General features: G+C 53.0%; 1 protein-coding gene across 3 annotated transcripts in view; it reads left to right on the forward strand.

The window, feature by feature from the left end:
* TBCD (tubulin folding cofactor D) overlaps positions 1–19465 on the forward strand; it is a 155503-nt gene that overhangs the window by 121260 nt on the left and 14778 nt on the right. For all 3 annotated transcript variants that reach the window (XM_036092856.2, XM_036092871.2, XM_036092866.2), the window contains 10 exons: positions 247–364; positions 1890–1950; positions 3229–3251; positions 6155–6186; positions 10857–10919; positions 12166–12242; positions 13873–13954; positions 15789–15907; positions 16510–16601; positions 17264–17404. In XM_036092856.2, the coding sequence (XP_035948749.1) occupies positions 247–364; positions 1890–1950; positions 3229–3251; positions 6155–6186; positions 10857–10919; positions 12166–12242; positions 13873–13954; positions 15789–15907; positions 16510–16601; positions 17264–17404 (808 nt within the window). The remainder of the gene's footprint in view (positions 1–246; positions 365–1889; positions 1951–3228; positions 3252–6154; positions 6187–10856; positions 10920–12165; positions 12243–13872; positions 13955–15788; positions 15908–16509; positions 16602–17263; positions 17405–19465) is intronic.

The following is a 19465-nucleotide window of genomic DNA, read 5'->3' on the forward strand; positions in this document are numbered from 1 at the left end:
TGTCCCTGCCCTGTGTCTCGGGGACCTGAGGATTGGGAAGCTCCCCTCCCCCATTTCGCTCACTTCTCTGGGTGCCGAGGAGGGTTTGGCCTGTTGACTTGGGTTAAGTCCCAGGTATTGCACTCGTGGCCCTTACAGAGGTCACGTTCCATGGGTATGTCTCCCCTTTGGATCCCGAGTCTGTGAGTCTGACACATTATCCTCTGTGCACTCACTGATGTGTCGTCTGGCCCCTGTCCTTTGCAGTTCTCCCACGTCTGCTGTCGATGACGCAGAGTCTGGACCTGCACACGCGGCACGGAGCTGTGCTTGCCTGTGCGGAGGTCGCCCGCGGCCTGTACAGACTCTCGGTACAAGAGGACAGGTAGGAGGAGCGCCACGGTCCCGTGGAACCACTGCAGTTGCGAGCTGGGGACCCCCGTCCACCTTCATGTTTGTTTACTTGTGACGGTGTCACTGGTCGTCAGATTCCTGTGTTTTATTTGATGAAGTTTTTCAGTGTTCTCTCTCCTCTCACGAGCCGTGTCCGTTGACGGACTGCCACCTCTCCAGCAGGAGCCTGCGAGTTCCTGGCCAGCTGGGGCCACTGATGGCCTTAGGTGTGGCTGTTTTCTTACGTTCCCTTGTCTTTCTGGGTATCGAGTTAGGTTATAAAAGCAAGACATGTTTTCAGAGAGGGTAGTGAGTGGGCCGTATACTCAGTATTCTTCGCTCATTATTACTTTTCATAATTTAGAATACCAGAGAATATAAATGGTAACATTTCCACTGAGAACTTTTCTAGCTGGCAGAGCTCTAACAAACAGTGGGGGAGCACAGGGGCATTTGGAGCAGCTCCATATGTGCCATGTTTTGTACGTTTGTAGGGTACCATTGGGGTTTCTACTCTTTCCAGCCGACTTTTCCACAAAAGGAAAAGCTCACAACACACCACAGTGTCTGCAACCTGGATTTTGGATTGCAGTTTGAGGAACACTGTGTTTTAATCCCATCAGATCACTCTGGATGATTCCCCGGGGGCCATGTGAGGCAGGGTTCTGGTGACAAGCCCAGGAGCTTTGATCTGGTTCACCCCCTTGCGCCCCATGGCCTAGACGTACACTGTCGTGCAGCTTTTAGGACATCCACATGGGGGTGAAATGGCACCTGTGGGCCAGGCAGAGGACTTGGTGTTGATGGCAGTGCTCTCTGTGGTTGAGCAGAGACCAGGCGAGAGCCAGAGTCCTGCCCAGTATAGTGGCACGGGATGCACCAGGGCGTGACAACCTGGGAAAGTGTTCACCGGGGCAGGTCAGAGAGACCAGCACCTGGGGTTTTCTTGGGGGCTGGGATGTGGGTGGCCTCTGCCTGGACCCGCATCCCAGACTCCCAGAAGGAAAACAGATGTCAGCATAAGGCACGTGGTTTGTACCAACAGTCTAGGCACAGAGAATCCCCATTCACAGTTAGGGAAGGGTGGGAAGCGTCCCGAGATCCAGGTTCTTGGATGCAGGCTGAGGGCCAACTGTGCCTTGGCAGCATGAAGCCACTGTGTGAGCTCTTGTCTGGTCACAGGCCCTCAGCTCAGCATTGGGGGGTCTTGTCTCTTTTCTCAGACAGTCATATTGGCTGCTCTGGGGTCCTGGGGGTCTCGGCTCTCCAGCAGGGCCCTTTCTGTCTCCATCCCAGGGCTGTGTCCATTGTCAGCAAGCTGCTGCATGGGTCACGGCTTTACGGGAAGGTCCATACACCTCCCTCTTTGAGTAGATGCTGCTTTCGGGGATTACCCTCTACAGGTGTTTGGGGAAGCTGGTTGGGCACCTGAACAAAGTGCAGACCTTTCTGAGCCCCAGGCTCCTTTAGTGCTTGCTGTCCTCAGGATCTCAGCTGTTGTGTTTGAACCCATGCAGGCCCGTCGCAGACTACCTGGATGAAGCAGCAGTGCAGGGCCTGAAGCAGATTCACCAGCAGGTTTGTGTGCGGCCCCTGGGAGGGTCCCATTCTCCAGGTCTCCTGGTGCCTGGAACTGTCCTCTGCCCTTACAAGCTCTCTCCCCCCTCCTTAGCCGTGATCGAAGCCCCAGAGTCTGATGACAGGACAGGTCCTGCTGAGATCAGTCCTGGGGCCCATTGCTCAGAAGCAGGTCTCTTCTTTGGCCTCATTGGTGGCTCGTCTGGGGTGGGAGGTGCACGCGCTCTCCTCCTGCCACTGATCGGGGCCCGGGCAGGTGACACGGTCTCTCCTGTCTGGTGCTCGTCTTTCTGTGCTGCCTGGCTACACTTGTTCCCTGGGAGCTCAGCGACTCGGGCGCGTTCCACGCCTCTGTCATGGACGTGGCCTGTTCCGTGGAGGCGGCACATAGAATGAGCATGATGGCTCTGACTCCCACCTGCGCCTCCACGGTGGGACTGCCATCTGAAATCACACCCAGACTCTGTGTTTGCACATCTTAGGGTTGGGGGGGAAGTATGTCCATTTTTGTGGGTTTTTGAGATTTTCCAAATCTCTGCGATTCAGAAGAAGTGAAGTGTGAATTACAGGCCTAATGTTACCGGATAACATCAAAGTCACTTGTGAGGATTTAGATGGGTTGAATATTTGTTGTTCCGAATAGAGTTCTATATTCTTTAAGATTTATCTCTGTAGGTATAACACCATGTTGATACCAGATCCTCATCCTATGTATGCTACTGGCTATGATTTTGGCAAATCCATTCAGTGGGGTGTGGGAGTGCTGTGCGGTGGTGTGCATGAGGGTGGTGCTGAGAGGGGTGCAGCGTGGAGACTCGGCAGCCAGGCGGGGCATCCCCGAGCTAGGGGTCCTTTGTGGAGTTCAGGAAGCAGCAGAGCCTGCCCCCCTTGAGTTTCTGTGGGACACAAAGAAGGCATTGGCCAAGCTCAGTGCCAACTTGGGGAGAGGGGTGCTGGTGGTTCCGGCTGCCCAAGAGGCTGTCTGGGGACCTTGGAACCAGGACACAGGTCAGTCCTGGCTCCCCTCTCTGTGCCTTGGTTTCCCCTTCCAAGTGGGGGCACCAGAAAGCAGGCTGTCATGAGGTGCTTGCTGGGAGTAGAGTGGGCTCTGTCATGAGGACCCCGCTGTCAGCTCTGTGAGGACGCCCAGCCTGAGAAACGCTTGTTCCTGCTGTGTCCTCATCACTCCTGTCCAGTGCTCAGTAATGTTCTATATCTACCGTGTGGTTATAAAAAAGCAATTAATTTAAATAACTAACTTTCACTTCTTCATTTTAGCTTTATGATCGTCAGTTATACAGGTAAGCTTCACAAAACCCACGTTCTTGTTTTGTGTCTTAAAGAAAAAATACTCTGTCAGTGAAGATTGGGCTGGCCTGTTAGGGCTTCTGTCCAGTCACCCCCATGGATACCTGGCTTGTGTTACTTTCTTTGAAGGGGCATCACAATTAGAAGATGTGAAGGTCGAACTAGCCTCGTTGGTGTTTTTAAGCTTTATTGAGGTTTCTGAGTCCTGTAATAAAGTTTGCTTGTGTAAGCGTGTGGTCCGATGGGTGCTGGTCATTGCAGATGGCCGTGTGGCTGCCGCCGCCATGCTGAGCAGCTGGTGTCACCCTGACGCTTTCCTCCTGCCCTTTGCAGTGGTCCCCAGCCCAGCCCCGGGGGCCCCATCTGAGCTCTTTCTCTGTAGTGCTGCCCCTTGTGAATTTCATGCAGATGGAGTCCCACCGGGACGTCCTTGCGGTCTGGCTGCTTTCACTTAGCGCGAGGTTTCAGAGGCTCACCCTTGTTGTGGTGTGCACCACGGTGTTGTCTTTGTATCACCGTGTGCTTGGCGTGTTTATCTGCCCACCAGGTCGGGGTGGGGGTTGGGTTGTTCCAGGTTTTGGCTACTTGGGATACTTGTGCTGTGAACATTGGTGGTCAAGTCCTGGTCTGGATGTGTGTTTCCACTTTTCTTGGGTAAATCCCTGGGGGAGGTGGTGGTGGTGTATTTTTAAGGCCCCGTCAGACTTGTCCGAAGGGCTGTGCCCCTTTGCTTCCACCAGCAGTGTTTGGGAGCGTTCTCTGTCCTCATCACACATGGTGGGTAGTCTTCACCGGGAGCTGCCCCTGTGGGTGTGCAGAGGCCGCGAGCACAGCCCTGAGTTGCATCTCCCTGCGGGCTAGTGAGCTTGGCATCTTCTCCTGTATGACTGGCCATCTTCTATCTCCTTCCGTGAAGTGACTGTTCAAATCTTTCGCTTATTAAAAAAATTTCATGGTCTGTTTTCTCACTGAGCTGTCAGCACTCCATATGTTCTAGATGTGAGCTCTTTATAGATGTGATCGCCCAGAATTTTCTCCCAGTCTGGGGCTTACCTTTTCATTTTTCTTTGTGGCTTTTTAATGTAACTGTTTAGGGTAGGGAACGTGGCCTGTTCTCTGTTGTTCTTGACATGCTCACCTTTTCGTCTCTTCCTGAAAGTGCATGGCCTGCTCTTACCCCTGGCCAGGGTCTCAGACCTCCTCAGGTCACCTGAGTAGTTCTGAAAGAAGTTCCTCAGCAGGAGAAGCCCTGGAAGGGGGCCGAGAAGCAGTGGTCCTGGCCTGAGCCCCTGGTCAGGGGCTAGCTAGCGTTGTTCTCTGCTGCTTTGGCAGCTGGTCTAAGTTAATTTAAAGCTGGTCTTCTGCGCTCCTATCCTATTTCAGAATCCCCTCTTCTGGATAGCTTTGTCGATGGCTCAGTGGCACAGACGCGGCCTCTCTTAATGGCTGTCCCCCCACGGACAGCCCTGTGCTTGAGCCAGTGTGTAGTGGGGCTCATTCGCATCTCGTGAGCACCTGTGGGACGTGGCTGGGCCTGTGTCCGGACCTTCCGTGGCTCCACGGGCCCCGTGGTTGGTGCCGAGATGTGTCTGAGGTCTTGGGATGCTTCCACAGTGTTGTCCCCTTCAACTGTCCTTCCACTCTGGTTGGGGCAGGATGTTTGTGTTTCCCTGCAGACGATGTGCACCTCCTGAGCGACTACAGAGGTGCTGCTTTCTTTCCCAGTGTGGGTTAATGGACACTTCACCAGAAGTACCTGGTGGAGCTGAGCGTGCACACGGACAGCCGCTGCACAGCGTGGCACGGTCCCAGGGAGGGAGGGTGGCGTGGCTGTGCTTTCGGGCATGGACGTGACTGCTCCCGCCGCACGCTTTCCTTGATGGCTGGTGAGGAGGGGTCAGCACCTGGGGAGCTCCCCTTGGGCTCTCGACTGTTCCACTGACACCGTCCACGCTGGCTTTCCACCTGTTTTGACAGCAAAGAGGAGCAGCTCCGCCTCAAGTAGAGAGCATGCTCATTTCTTTCTGGTGAAATGCTTCAGCCCCCTGGACTGATAAACCGTGGTCCGGAGTGGGCAGAGAGCCTCAGGCAGACCCCCCAGGACGAGGGAATGCCCTAGCGCGCCTAGCTTTTGTCTGATAGCCGATGGCTTATGGTGGTGTCCATTAGCATTTTACAGATTCTAAATACATCTGTGCTGCTTTTAAATTTGGTTTAAATTTCTCCTGGACTCAGCGGGCAGGTGGCCCCTGGGCTTGGCTCCCCACCCTGAGCCTGGGAGCGCCCTTGACTTGCCTGCTTCCCTCCTGCGCCAGACTCTGTTCTCCATGTCGAGAGCCTTCCTTTCCTAGATGTCATCCAGTTTCTGAATCGCTTAGCGCAGAAGGGAGACAGTCCTGTTACTCTGCGCCAGAAGCCGCAGTCTCATAAACAGACTTCTGTCTTCTTGTGGAGTGCGCTTATGTTCACATCTGCCACTTTGCTGTGCTCAGTGTCCGGTATTAGGTGTCCAGAACGGGCCATGTTTCTTCTCTAGCGGACCTTAGTGGCTTGCTTCCTCGGGCTGGATGGTGGTAACTTCCCAGTGTCCCTTGTTCTTAGTAAGAGTTGAGCAGTATTTGGGATCTGTGCCGTGTGACTGTACGGTGCGGTTCATGCCATAAGGATTATCGTGCCCAGGAAAACCCGAGAATCAGAATGACTTCATCTGGAGGATGGTCACAGCACGTCTTCCATTTCTTTACTGAAAGGCAGTAATTACCAGCAGGAAGAAGTGCGGCTGAGCAGCATCTCACTGTGTAACTTCGGAGCCCGAAGTTATATCTGTCACTTAGGATATTTTATGTTGTGATGTATAAGAAAGATTTTAACTCTGAGTGTCTTCATTAATTTTCAGGGGTCTCGGAGGAGAACTCATGAGACAAGCAGGTAGGTCTGAGCCATGGGCTTGTACGTGACAAAGTCCTAAGGGCGTTGGCTTCCCTGTCTCCAGTGCTGCGTGGTCTGCGTGGTCTGCGTGGTCCTCGTGGTCCTCCAGGCCAGAAGTGTGCTGCGGCACACGTGGCTCCTGCGACCGAGGGCCCGCCTGCCACCTCCACTCCTGCGTGCTCACTGCAGGGTCTTTCAGCTCCTGCGTGTTCTGATGTATTTTGGCAGCCACAGGGTCGGCGGCTGGGCTAGGGTGGGCGAACGGAGCTGTGATTTGTCTTTCACGAAGGGCTGTCACCATCTTTCCCTCCTCAGTGCACTCTGTGTGTAACTGTACAGCAAAGGGTAGACTTCAGATTTTAGTTGAATGTCCACGGGGAACTCAGACGATGCCTAGCTTTCCTGGAGCCTTCCCAGCTAAATCCACGAGAAACCCCAGCACTCCTCCACTTGTCTGGGGGTCGTTTGTCAGGCACCTGGCTGTGCGCAGGCGGGCAGGCCTGGATGCAGGGGAGCCCCTCACCAGGGAGTGGAGAAGTCAGGGAGGGCCTGTAGGCTCAGAGGGCAGGCCTCTGGTGGGGTGACCATAGGGTGGGGACTGGTAAGCACATGGCCGGAGCTGGGCTGGTGCGGGAGGGGCGGGCACCGCCAGTCCTACGTCCCTCCCAGGCTCCCTGAGCGCTCTGCGCAGTCCCCCAGCCTGACCTCTGGACCAGACCCTTCAGTATGTGTGCTTGGTGGTTCCTTTTCTTCCTGGAACTCTTGTCCCTTTGCTTCTGGAATAATCCACCGCACCGGTTCTCACTGTTCCTTCTGTGTCCTTCCTCCCATGTGCCCTGCCCCACCCAGTTGGCGCCCCCAGAACTGTCCCTGTATCCCCCTCCCCGGCCAGCTAGCCCAGGCAGGGGGTTGCAGCATGCCTTGCTGCTCTCATTTGCCCCAAATCCTCGTCTTCACAAAGAACTGCTAGTTTCCTACTTCTGCCTCAGTCCTCATTTGGGATTCTCAGTTGTTTTTTTTTTTTAAGATTTTATTTACTTGACAGAGAGACCCAGCGAGAGCAGGAACAGAAGCAGGGGGAGTGTGAGAGGGAGAAGCAGGCCTCCCACAGAGCAGGGAGCCCGATGTGGGGCTCGGTCCCAGGACCCTGGGATCATGACCCGAGCCGAAGGCAGACGCCCAAAGACTGAGCCACCCAGGTGCCCTGAGAGTCTCAGTTTTATTAAGGAGCAGCGACCATGTGCAGATCCTTGAGTGGCTGCAGAGAGGGTCTTGAGCTTCCCGTGCTCCCTGTGCCCCGACCTCAGAGCTGGGCTGCAGGCCTCCAGCCCGCCGAGCAGCGACCATGTGCAGATCCTTGAGTGGCTGCAGAGAGGGTCTTGAGCTTCCCGTGCTCCCTGTGCCCCGACCTCAGAGCTGGGCTGCAGGCCTCCAGCCCGCCGAGCAGCGACCATGTGCAGATCCTTGAGTGGCTGCAGAGAGGGTCTTGAGCTTCCCGTGCTCCCTGTGCCCCGACCTCAGAGCTGGGCTGCAGGCCTCCAGCCCGCCGAGCTGTGCACAGCGTGTGCTGCTCTGACCTCCGTGTGCAGCCCCGGACGGCAGTCGGGCCTCCGTGCAGGACTGGCGCGCATCCCTCTGTCACAGGAGCAGCCTGGGTGCTGGGCTCCTGGCGGACGAGGTGGTCCCTTGGGCCATGAGCAGGAAGTGTGTGGGGTACGGCCTGGGCGGGCAGGCACAGGGGGCCCTGAGGAGCAAAGGGCACAGTGAGGGGGTGTGGGCAGGACCTTGGGCCACAGCTGGTCACAGCAGAGGTCTCAGATCGCACTGGTGTGGTGGCCTGGCAGGGAGCTGTGCCCCCAGGATTGCCCTGCATCTGAGTACCATACAGGACAGCACTTGCCTGGTCTGCAAGCGGGAAGAAGTCAGGGGCTCCTGGGAGTTGGTTACGTTGTTAGAAAAGCAGGGTGGTGGCTGGAGTCTCTGCCAGCGCTAGGTGGGACCTCGTTCCTGGTCATGGGTGACGGGAGTCAGGAGCTGCGAGGAGGGGGCCCGGCTCACCTTTGGTCTGCGGCACCCTAGGTGCATGCAGACTGCGCGGCTGTGCTCTCAGCTCTGGCCGGTGGCACTTGAGGGCACGGCTGTCTGGCCCGTGGGTCCCCGCGTGACGGCAGGAAGCACCCCAGCACACCATGACCTTGGGGGGAGCTGTTGTCAGCACCAGGGTCTGGAGGTGCTTGTCTTGCGCCCAGCCTGGTGGCCTGACTTCTGTCACGCTCCAGCTGAGGCCTGGTTTCTGGGCTCAAGGCGGGAGTTGAGGGACCAAAAGGGGGGAGTAGAGAGACCCTTAAAAGGGGGGTGTCCGTGGGGGAAGCAGCACCATTCCTTCCTGCTTGAGGGTGGGTGTGGCTGTACCAGGTGCCCAGGGGTGGTCACCAAAATGCCAGCGGTAGTTTTTTCTCTGATGTTTCTCTGTAGTGTGGTGGGTGCAGGGCCACCCTCCCTTGAGCATCGTGGATTCCATCCCACACTTTGGTTTTCTTTGCGGTGGGTGGTGTCTTTAACCTATTGATTATACTGGACTGATTTCTGCCATGGGTGTGGTAATCTTTTTTTTATTTATTTTTAATATTTTATTTATTTGACAGAAAGAGACACAGCGAGAGAGGGAACACAAGCAGAGGGAGCGGGAGAGGGAGAAGCAGGCTTCCCGCAGAGCAGGGAGCCCGACTCGGGGCTCGATCCCAGGACCCTGGGATCATGACCTGAGCCTAAGGCAGACGCTTAACGACTGAGCCACCCAGGCGCCGCCCCCCTCTTTTTTTTAAAGTAATAGCTGAAATGATGTAATATTTTCACAAATACCAGATTTTTTGATGAACTGTGTACATTTATTTAGGGACCCCAAACCATTGGTCTTCAGTGATATGTAATGTACAAATTATGTCAATCATCATCATCATAGACAATAAAAATTGATGTATAAAGAATACTCCTTAAAAATCTGAACAGTAAATAAGTTTAATATAAGAAAAAAATTGCAAAAAATATTGAATTGGCTTCTTGGAATTTTTATTTTTTATAATTTCTAAATATATTCAGTTTCCTTTACTACACTGAAAATCCCTTTCAAAGTGTGCACTCCTTAGTCTTTATATGATGACAATTTTGGTCATTTATTTTAATCCCTTATTTCAACTTTTTAATTTTTTTATTATGTTCAGTTAGCCACTGTATGGTATATCATTAGTTTTGATGTAGTGTCAGTGATTCATCATTTGCATATAACACCCAGTGCTCATCACATGTGCCCTCCTTAATACCCATCACCCACTTACCCGATCCCTCCATCCCCCTCCCTTCCATAACCCTCAGTTTGGTTCCTGGAGATCAGAGTCTCTCATGGTTTTTTTTTTTTTTTTTTTTTTTTTAAAGATTTTATTTATTTATTTGAGACAGAATGAGAGAGAGAGAGAGAGAGCACATGAGAGGGGGGAGGGTCAGAGGGAGAAGCAGGCTCCCCGCCGAGCAGGGAGCCCGATGCGGGACTCGATCCAGGGACTCCAGGATCATGACCTGAGCCGAAGGCAGTCGCTTAACCAACTGAGCCACCCAGGCGCCCCCAGAGTCTCTCATGGTTTGTCTCCCTCTCTGATTTCTTCCCATTCAGTTTTCCTTCCCTTCCCCTGTGGTCCTTCATGCTATTCCTTACTTTGCAGATATGAGTGAAACCATATGATAATTGTCCCTCTCTGCTTGACTTATTTCACTTAGCATAATCCCCTCCAGTTCCATCCATGTCGATGCAAATGGTGGGTATTCATCCTTTCTGATGGCTGAGTAATCTTTCATTGTATATATGGACCACATCTTCTTTATCCATTCGTCCGTTGAAGGGCATCTTGGCTCCCTCCACAGTTTGGCTATTGTGGACATTGCTGATATGAACATTGAGTGCAGGTGCCCCTTCTTTTCACTATGTCTGTATCTTTGGGGTAAATAATTAGTAGTGCAATTGTGTTTCTTTATTTAAAAAACTGACATTAATTATTCACAGAGGTCAGGAATTTACCCAAGATTTCAACACCATGGCTTGTCCAGGAACCATTCTGTTGAGGATAATAGCATTAATTTCTCTGTTTGTTGACAGCATGCAGCTCAGTGCTCTTGGTTTGTCCTCATTTTGGCCCCTCAGTGGACTCCTGGGTGCTCACCTGTCCTGACCTAGGTGGACTGTGAGTGCTCACCTGACTCTTGCCACTGTCTTTGGAGATCCCCTTTCCTCCTGCGTTAGCAGCTCCTCTGTGGTCCTCATCTCAGGCAGATACCATAGCTCCTGGTCACTTATAGGTGTCGATGGCCCCGTCAGCACATGCGTCCTCTGAATCAAGAGTCGTCCCTGGAGATTCGTATTGGGGTCACTTCTGTAGCTGTGGGCTGTGTTGCTCCATGTGGCCCTGGGGCTGCCTCTACCTGGGCCAGGTCTGGAGCAGGTTCCCTGAGGCTGCACAGCTGAGGAGGTGCTGGGGCTGCTCACGGGCTGGCCAGACACGGGCACTGGTGTGTCCGGAGTGGCCGGAGGGACTTGGTACCAGCAGCTCAGCACTCAGCAGGATAGGTGCTTCGATGGGCACTCTGGAGAATGACATTGCATTTATTCTTTTCCTTCCTAGTGTGCATTTTAATAGAAAACTTGTCCCTTTCCAAGATGCCTTTTAGAGGTGACGTCATAATCGGTAAGTGCTTTTCTTTGTAGACTCACATTATAGCATTTCCTCCCAGAACTATTTCAAGTTAAAAGGATAGATGATAACCCGTTGTAAATAATGAGCATCCCCCCCACTCTCCTCCTCAAAAAGAGAGAGAATCTTTCCCTTGTCTAGTGAGAGGTCAGGCTCCTTCCTCAGAGCTCCTGGCTGCCTTGTCCCTTACCCCGACAGATGCATGGTGCAGGCCTGCAGGACCCGGGGTGCAGGCAGGATGTGTGAGGAGGGACAGCTCTTGTGGAGCAGTGGCCAGGCCCCTCTGCAGACCTCGAGTCCTCCACCTTCTATGGCACGTGGCCACAGAGAGGCAGTAAGAAAGGGGCCTTGGGGTCACCTTTATCCCCTGGCCAACTTTATTCTTTGCTTTTTTTTTTTTTTTTTTTTAGATTTTATTTATTTATTTGACAGAGAGACATAGCGGGAGCAGGAACACAAGCGGGGGGAGTGGGAGAGGGAGAAGCGGGCTTCCTGCTGAGCAGGGAGCCCGATGTGGGACTCGATCCCAGGATCCTGGGATCATGACCTGAGCCGAAGGCAGACACCTAACGACTGAGCCACCCAGGCGCCCTTATTCTTTGCTTTTGCAGCCTCAAGTTCTGGGACCAGGAGACCAAAAAAAAAAAAAAAAAAAAAGAATTGGATAAATTTAGCATTCTTTTTTTTTTAAAAGATTTTATTTATTTATTTGACAGCGAGACAGCGAGAGCAGGAACACAAGCAGGGGGAGTGGGAGAGGGAGAAGCAGGCTTCCTGCGGAGCAGGGAGCCCGATGCGGGACTCGATCCCAGGACCCTGGGATCATGACCTGAGCCGAAGGCAGACGCTTAACGACTGAGCCACCCAGGCGCCCCTAAATTTAGCATTCTATGCTCAGTGTGGGATCTAATTGAGTTAAATATTTAGGTTTTTATTGGTGGGGGCCCAGGGGCATTGTTTGAGAGAGAGGTGCTTCCAGAAGTGGCCTCCTGAAGCTTTCGGTGTTAAAAGAGCAAAAATTTCTCACAGTAACAGTTTGACATTTCAGCAGCCGAAAGAAGGCTTTCTCTCCGAATGGAGAGGGCCCTTGGATTTTGTATAACCTGCGTAACGTTTACCTTAGATTTTCTCCAGATTCATCTCTAAGGTTACCAACTTTAAGAGGTAGAAGATCTGTGGTTTTTAATTTCATCTACATGTTCTTAATTGGGTAAATGAATGTCTTTTGTTCCTTTGACAGATGGTTGGCAGTGGGTGATAAATGACACACTGAGAAATCTCCATCTTATTTCAAGTCATTCTAGACAACAGATCAAGGTATGGTAAGCAAGATTTTTCTGGCTGTTGCATTGTATAGAGAGTGACACTCGGGGTGCCTGGGTGGCTCAGTTGGTTGAGCGTGCAACTCTTGATTTCAGCTCAAGTCATGATCTCAGGGTCCTGGGATCAAGACCCATGTTGGGCTCTGTACTCAGTGCAGAGTCTGCTTGAGATTCTTTCTCTCTCCCTCTCCCTCTGCCCTTTCCCTTGCTCATTCACGTGTTCTCTCTCTCTTTCTCTGAAATAAGTAAATAAAATCTAAAAAAATAGTGACATTAATCTTTTTTTTTTTTAGTGTTTGTTTCAAAGGACTGTGTGCGTTATGAGTCCCTTTTATACACGAATGTTGTGATCATTGATAAATGCCATAATTATATTTGGAATTCTAGATTGTATTATCTATGTAATTTATAATCAGAAAAACCAGTGCAGCCAATGATGACCAGAATATTTAAATTTTATATGACAGTTTCTGGTTAAATTAGATTCAGCTTCTGAACATCTCTCCTGTATGTCCATAGTGATTGTTTATTCAGTTGGGGAGTTTTGTGTCCCGTTGAGATGCAGAATGGTGGGGTTGGAGACTCTGCCGTGACACTTAGGTGCAGGTGGGAGCTGCAGTCCAGGGTCCTTGCCCGAGAGTGCTGGCTATCTTGAGCAAGGACAGAGTGTGTGTGTCCGGTGGCCGATGTGCTGTTTTCCTATCCTGGGACACGTGACTTTGGCCTAGCGGAGCTGTGACGGAGGTCCTAGTGTGGATGGTGACGGGCCTTGGTATTGAGGGTGGAGAAATGGAAGTCCGTGTTGGTTTCCCATATGAGTAATTCTCCAGCCTCCTGCGTATGCTTTTTTTTTTTTAAAGGAACTTTATCGTTCTGTAGAATCCAAGTACAGTTTTACTAGTTGAATCTGAATGTTTCATGGTCAGGCCTCAAAATTTCCTTTTAAGAGCATTCCCTTAATTGATTCACACCAGCAGGGATTGTGGTAGTTTGCACAGGTGACATCTCGGTGTGATGCTGCGTTGTGTGGCCCTCCCTGTGCAGCCTCCGGCCCCTCTCTCCAGGGCTGCTCTGTTGGGCTCAGCAGCCTGATTTGGGGAAGCAGTGGGAAGAACATAGAAATCCAGCATTTGCCCTTTGCTGTCTGTCTGACCCTGAGAGGCTTACCTGGAGCTCAGGCTCCTCCTCTTGGCAGTACAGGTGTTCTGGGGGGGGGCCGGGGGGCGCGGCTGCTACCACATCAGCTCCCACTCTCCTCCCCCCACCCTGGCCCCGCAACTTCCCCTCTAAGTGAGGCCTGTATGTTACTTCTGTGTGTACAACACACACTTTGCCCTTCGCTGATTCTGCTGGGAAAGAAAAAAATGCCCCATTTTATTATTAACTTTTATTAGAAGACTTTGCATGAATGGAAGAAATCATATTTTCCATTCAGATTATTAGTTGCAGAGAATATTGAAGTTATCTGACAGATATCTGATGATGATCAACAGACGTGCTGGAAAGGAGTATATGATTCAGTTTCTGTTTGTTTCAAACTTAATCACTGGCCTGACCGCAGAACAATCCGATGGCTGGGGCGCCTGGGAGGCTGCACAGCGCACTCACACCCCGCTTTGTTTCAGGAAGCGGCTGTCTTGGCCCTGGCTGCTCTCTGCAGCGAGTACTACGCCCTGGAGACCGGGGAGGCGGATCCCGCCAGGCAGGGTGAGTGGGCTGCGGGGGCTTCCAGCAGGAAGCGGGGGTGCAGGGTATGGGTTTGGGTGCACCGTCTCCTGCTGCAAGTGGACAGGGTGTGGGAGGGAGGGCCCGAGCTGGGCGCTGGGCGGAGATGGGGGTGGGGGAAGGGGGCATGGAGGCCTGCTGCTCCCGGATCCGCCAGGTTCGTGTAGCTGCCGCAGGTGTTCGTCCCTCTTCGGCTCTAGACAGGTGCTTTCCTGGCGTGTTGGCATTCCCCCGAACGGGCGAGAACAAGCACGATGCTCTCCATGCAGAGCCTGTGCTTATGTCGGCAGCGTCTGCCTGAATGACGTTTTCAAGTAAACTCCCCCACTTTGTGCTTTGGAGGTTCCCATTGTACATGGATGGAACCCCTTCCTTCTCTGGCCTCCGAGGGAGCCTCCTGTTTCCTGTTCCATTTTGTTCCCGTGTTTCCCTTGGTGTTTGTTCCTTGGCTCCTTCTTCTTCTTTCTGGTCCTCGATGCCGGGGTTCTGTCGGCTCAGAGGGTCTGCGTCTGCTGTCCTAGCACGTCCTGATTCCCTGTCCCTGATTGCTTTGGTGACTTTTTTATGGCAGATGTGGTTTTAGGGTTTCCATATGCACCATGCCACAGTTTCCTGGTGCGGGTCCTTGGCGTGTGCGTGCACTTTGCCTTTTCCCTGTTCACAGAAGCCTCGCTGCACAGCATTGCCTCAGTTGGGTTTTCCAGAACCCCCTCGTGTGGTTCGTCTGACCCATGACGGGTCTGCACGGAGAAGCTTCGTGTCCACCCACTGTGGTGCCCTGTAGTGTTCTCTTGCCTGACAGTCACTTCAGAAGCATATGAAACACTTTTAAATTATTTTAAATGGTAAAAATCGTGTGATTTTTTTTTTTTAAATAAGAAAATATTCGGTAATGTGATCTTCTGACAGACTTTCCAAATTTATGATGTTTTTCCCTTGACCGTAGGCAGTGTTACATAAAGAGGTAGTGACATCATTTTGCATTTAGTCTGTTTTTAAAAATTGGGATGATAAGGTCACATTTCACTTTCTGCCTGAGAAGAGAGTATGGCGTCGCTGTGCACGCGGGAAGGGTGAGCAGTGTTCTGCAGTCACCTTCGGTGTGTGGAGACCCCAGCCAGCGCTGCGGAGGTGGCCACGTCAGGGGTGCACAGGTGTCCCGGTGTTCCTTCGCTGTCCTAACGTAGGCCCTTGAGGTTTCCGTGCACATGTTGCCACGGTTGTGCTTGGTTGACATCTAAGCAGTGAGGACAAGAATCGGTCACGATGGTTAGACAGGTCGGGGTGTGCAGCCTCCTGGCCCCTCCCGAGCTGCGTTGGTCGAGGACAGCCCGGCAACCCCACTGCCCTTCCCGCCCCAGCTGTCCCTTGAGTCTGCCCTGCACCCTCTGTTCCCATCCCTGTTTCATCCCTGACAGTGGCCTTCCCGTCTCGGGGAGCGTCTGTCTGCGCGCAGTGTGCTTCAGCCCGACTGGCAGCTTCTGGCCCTTCGTGCTCACCCTGGGAGGGCATCCCGTCCACCGCGCGCCTTTGTGTTCCTGGTGACTAGGGCCACATGACGCGTTCTTAACCCCTCCTGGATTTATTCTCCTAAGAGTGAAATCATGTATTAAAATTGCCTATGAAAACCTCAAACCCACCTAATAAAAATTCTTAAATCTGTTTTGATCGGAGCCACTTCTAAGGTACATCTGCTTCAGAAGCCGGCGTGCTTCCTCCCTCTCTCTCGCTACCTACTCACGCATTTCTGAGACGTCAGAAGGAGAGCGTGTTGTGCGGGAAGGGAGGCAGCCGCCCTTTTGTCGCTGCCTTTCAGAGGAGCTGATACGGCAGTATCTCGCTGACCTGCAGAGCCCGGAGGAGACGGCTCGCTGTGGCTTCTCGCTGGCCCTGGGCGCCCTCCCGCGCTTCCTCCTGAAAGGCAGGCTGCAGCAGGTGAGGCGCCCCGCGCCCTGAAGAAATGGCCTGTTGGGTCCGGGCATTGCGTGTGAGCCCAGTGGGGGAGGGCTTGGGAGGGGTCAGACCACGAATTTACGCCCGTCCAGGCGTGTGGCCATGAGGAAGGGAACGGGGTGCTCTTGAGGGCGCCAGGTGGACACTGTCGTGTGATGGGGGGACTTGGAGGGGCTGAGTTCTAGTCTGACAGAGGGAAACTCTTGCTGCCTCTGTGGAAACACGCTCCTGTCTTGAGACAGCCGTGCTGTGTTCCCCTCCTCCTGCCCACGACGTCTCAGGGTCAGAGGCACTGGACAGACTCCCTAAAACTCAACTCTGCAGCTTAGCCGTTTGGAATATACGACTCTCAGGACCGAATGGCCCTTTAAGAAGTAGTGAATCGAGATCTCAGGAGTCGGCTGATCATTTGTCACAATTTCCAGCTGTGGGCCACAGGACAGGAAGGGGGCAGTTGGCGTTGGGGATGCCCCACAGAGATGACCGGGGGCAGCAGGTGTCCCCTCCACGTGTCCTCCGGGCTGCAGCAGGGCGTGTGGCCTGCCAGGTGCACGTTCTGTTGAGGACGCATCACTGCGTTTCAGGTGCTGGCAGGCCTGGGAGCCGTGACTGTCATTCGTCCTGAGAACGTGAGCTTTGCCGAGTCCAGGCGGGATGCTCTGAAGGCGATCTCAAGGTGGGAGACGTCTCCTCCGGGCTGTTCCCCCAGTCCTTGCTCTCCCGGGCGCCAGTGACCGAGCACTGAGGTGGTCCCTGTCGGTGTGGGCCAGAGCCCAGTCTCACATGAATCTACTTTGAAGCAGCAGTATAACTTTTTATTTTCTCATTTATTCTCTTTTCAGAGGGTTGTCAAAGAATATTTCCAACTCAGAGGCTCATTGACACTTTATTCATTGTTGCTATAGTGAATATTAGACTTCTTTGTTTTAGGAACAGCAACTCACCTCAAGAACTGGGGCATGAACCTTAACTCGAGTCTGGAAGGGCCATGTGGTGTTGACCACACACTGCATGCACAACGGGACATGCTTTCCTTTCTCTGTCCCCCACCCGTGCCCCTCTTCTGCTGTATGGTGGCACCACCCCTTTCTGCCAGGATGGAGGCGGGAGGGGCCAGCACAGGTGGCCTCCTGCACACCTTTTAAGCTGCAGACACTAAGAAATGTGATTTTGGGGAAAAGTGTCATTCAGCGTATGTCAGCACGGAAGGAACTCTGGAATTCTGACTCTCTCTCTGAGGTTGTTGGCCTGTTTCAGCGTATCCTGTCAGGCCAAGATGACGGGAAAGATGGGGTTCACAGACACTTGCCATATTTCACGCATTTTTAATAATTTCAGGGTTTGCCAGACGGTTGGCGTGAGAGCAGGAGGGGCCCCAGACGAGGTTGTGTGTGAAGAGAACGTCTCCCAGATTTACCGCACCCTGCTGGGCTGTCTGCACGACTACACCACCGACAGCCGTGGGGACGTGGGCACATGGTAAGGTGGCAGGTGGTCTCTTGCTCACGGTCCTTGAGGTGCGCTGTCCCCCCTGGGCCTGTGTTCTAGGGACAGCAGAGCATCCTTGGGCCTGGCTCATGGTTGTGTTCCACTCTTCTCTGAAAAATACTAAATTCTAAAGCACAGACACTTGCCACTCCCTCGTGCCAGCCCCCATGGTTGGCTTTCCAGTTCTTCTGAGAAAGTTCAAGCAGACAAAGGCCCTGATGTGGCCATTTAGGGCAAGAAGGGGGTCAGACCACTTTGGAGGAGGAGGAGATGGATACTTCTCTGGGGATTCAGTTGCACAGTGAACCGTGGCCCCTTCTGATGGGAAACCAGGTACCCACATCTCAGGCTTGGGAGAAACCTCGGCTTGACTGTTCTCACGAGGACGCCCCCAGACAACTTGTAGCCCGAGCCGAGAGGAGGCTGTGCCCACGGCGCAAGGTTTGCTTTGTGTGTCATTTCTTTGTTCTCACGTAGGCAGCTGTCGTCTTTCCAAGATTTCAGTTTACTGTAAATAGCAAACCAAGTTACCCTTTCATTGGAGGAGCTGAGAGCTACCCTTAGGACTTCTGTCTCTTGTTCTGGACACGCTGTGATGGGCACTGTGCTGAGAGGCTGCGTGGGGTAAGGTGTCACTGACATTGGGTGGAGTCGTTCTCTTATTACAATGGAAACAGAAGCTGAGCTTTATGTGAAGCCTCGAAAGAGAAAAAAGAAATGCACATGTTTTTTCCATATGTGGCAAGTTTTTGGCCACTTTCTTTAAATCTCCCCTGCCCCACCTCATCCTGGACACCGCGTCCCCCTGTGGGCCCCATTCCTGCCCATAAGCCCTGGGGCTCTACTCATTTCTTTTTCAGTTTTTCTCCTCTTCTTCAGTTGTGTAAATTCTAATTTACGTTCAAGTTCACTGGCTCTTCCCTGCCATCAGGGTCGCCTGAGAGAGCTCTGATTTTGTTATCGTTCCATTACAGTTCCCGTCTGGGGCTTTTCCCCACTTTCTGTGTCTGCCGGCCTTCCCCGCCTTTTCCTCCATCAGGATGTTCCCTCACCTCACTGGTTTGCTTTCCTTCCCTTCTGCTCAGTCCCAGATGGTGCTGGGGACACGGCCGCGTGGGGCCCTGATGGCCTTGGTGTGCCCTTGTAGATGCGGGCAGGGCTCCTCAGTGGGAGCCTGGGGCGCCCCCGTGTCCTTGGGGAGTCCACCCTGACAGCTGCCTGGTGGCCCTATAACAGCACAGCCCCGACCCCTGCACTTCCCTGTCCCTGTAGGATGCGGGCTGGGGGGGCTGCCCTGATCGGGGTCTGTGTCAGTCAGTGATGATGGTCGGACCCCACCCTGGGCTCAGTTGTGTGCCCTGGAGAGTGGGTCGTTCTTCCTGGTTCTTTGTGGGGCATGTGGTTTTGGAGCGGATCCTGGCTCCGGGAGGTTTGCTGTGGGGATGGGTTCCCTCACTCCTCCGGAGGGTGCTGATGGCTTTCCAGTGGCCAGTGGGCTTGGTTTGAATACAGAACTGCGGTCTCCGCCTCGCCTGATGTGGGCGGCCACCCATGTTCTGTTTGGTGGGCAGCCCTCCTGTGTGGGCGTGGGGTCCCCCTCTGGGGCACACCCCTGCAAGGCGCTCCCTGTGCTCTCGGGGGCCCTGGTCGTCCCAACTCCTTACGGTTCCAGCCGGAAGGACGGTGGGTTTTCTTGGGCCCCTCAGCAGCACAGACGCTGAGCCCTGTGAGGAGGAAGCCCGGGTGCTGGTGCCAGCGTTCCCCCCAAAGGCCTGTGCGGTGCGGGTGTGGGAGCCCAGTGACGTTCGGTCCTTTTCAGAAGATTCTCGCTCTCTTTAGAAAGTCTCCAGTTATTTATTTTTCCACCTGTTTTCTGTCAGCATGTTGTTTAAAGACTCTGCCTGTTTGTTGTGGGATCTGTGGCAACCCTGTGTCTGCCTCTGTCCTCTCCTAGTATTTTAACACTTGGTCTTTTATTTTTTTAAAATTTTTATTTATTTATTTTTATTTTTATTTTTTTAAAGATTTTATTTATTTATTTGACAGAGAGAG

The sequence above is a fragment of the Halichoerus grypus genome, chromosome 2 (assembly GCF_964656455.1).
Source record: "Halichoerus grypus chromosome 2, mHalGry1.hap1.1, whole genome shotgun sequence".
Lineage (NCBI taxonomy): Eukaryota > Metazoa > Chordata > Mammalia > Carnivora > Phocidae > Halichoerus > Halichoerus grypus.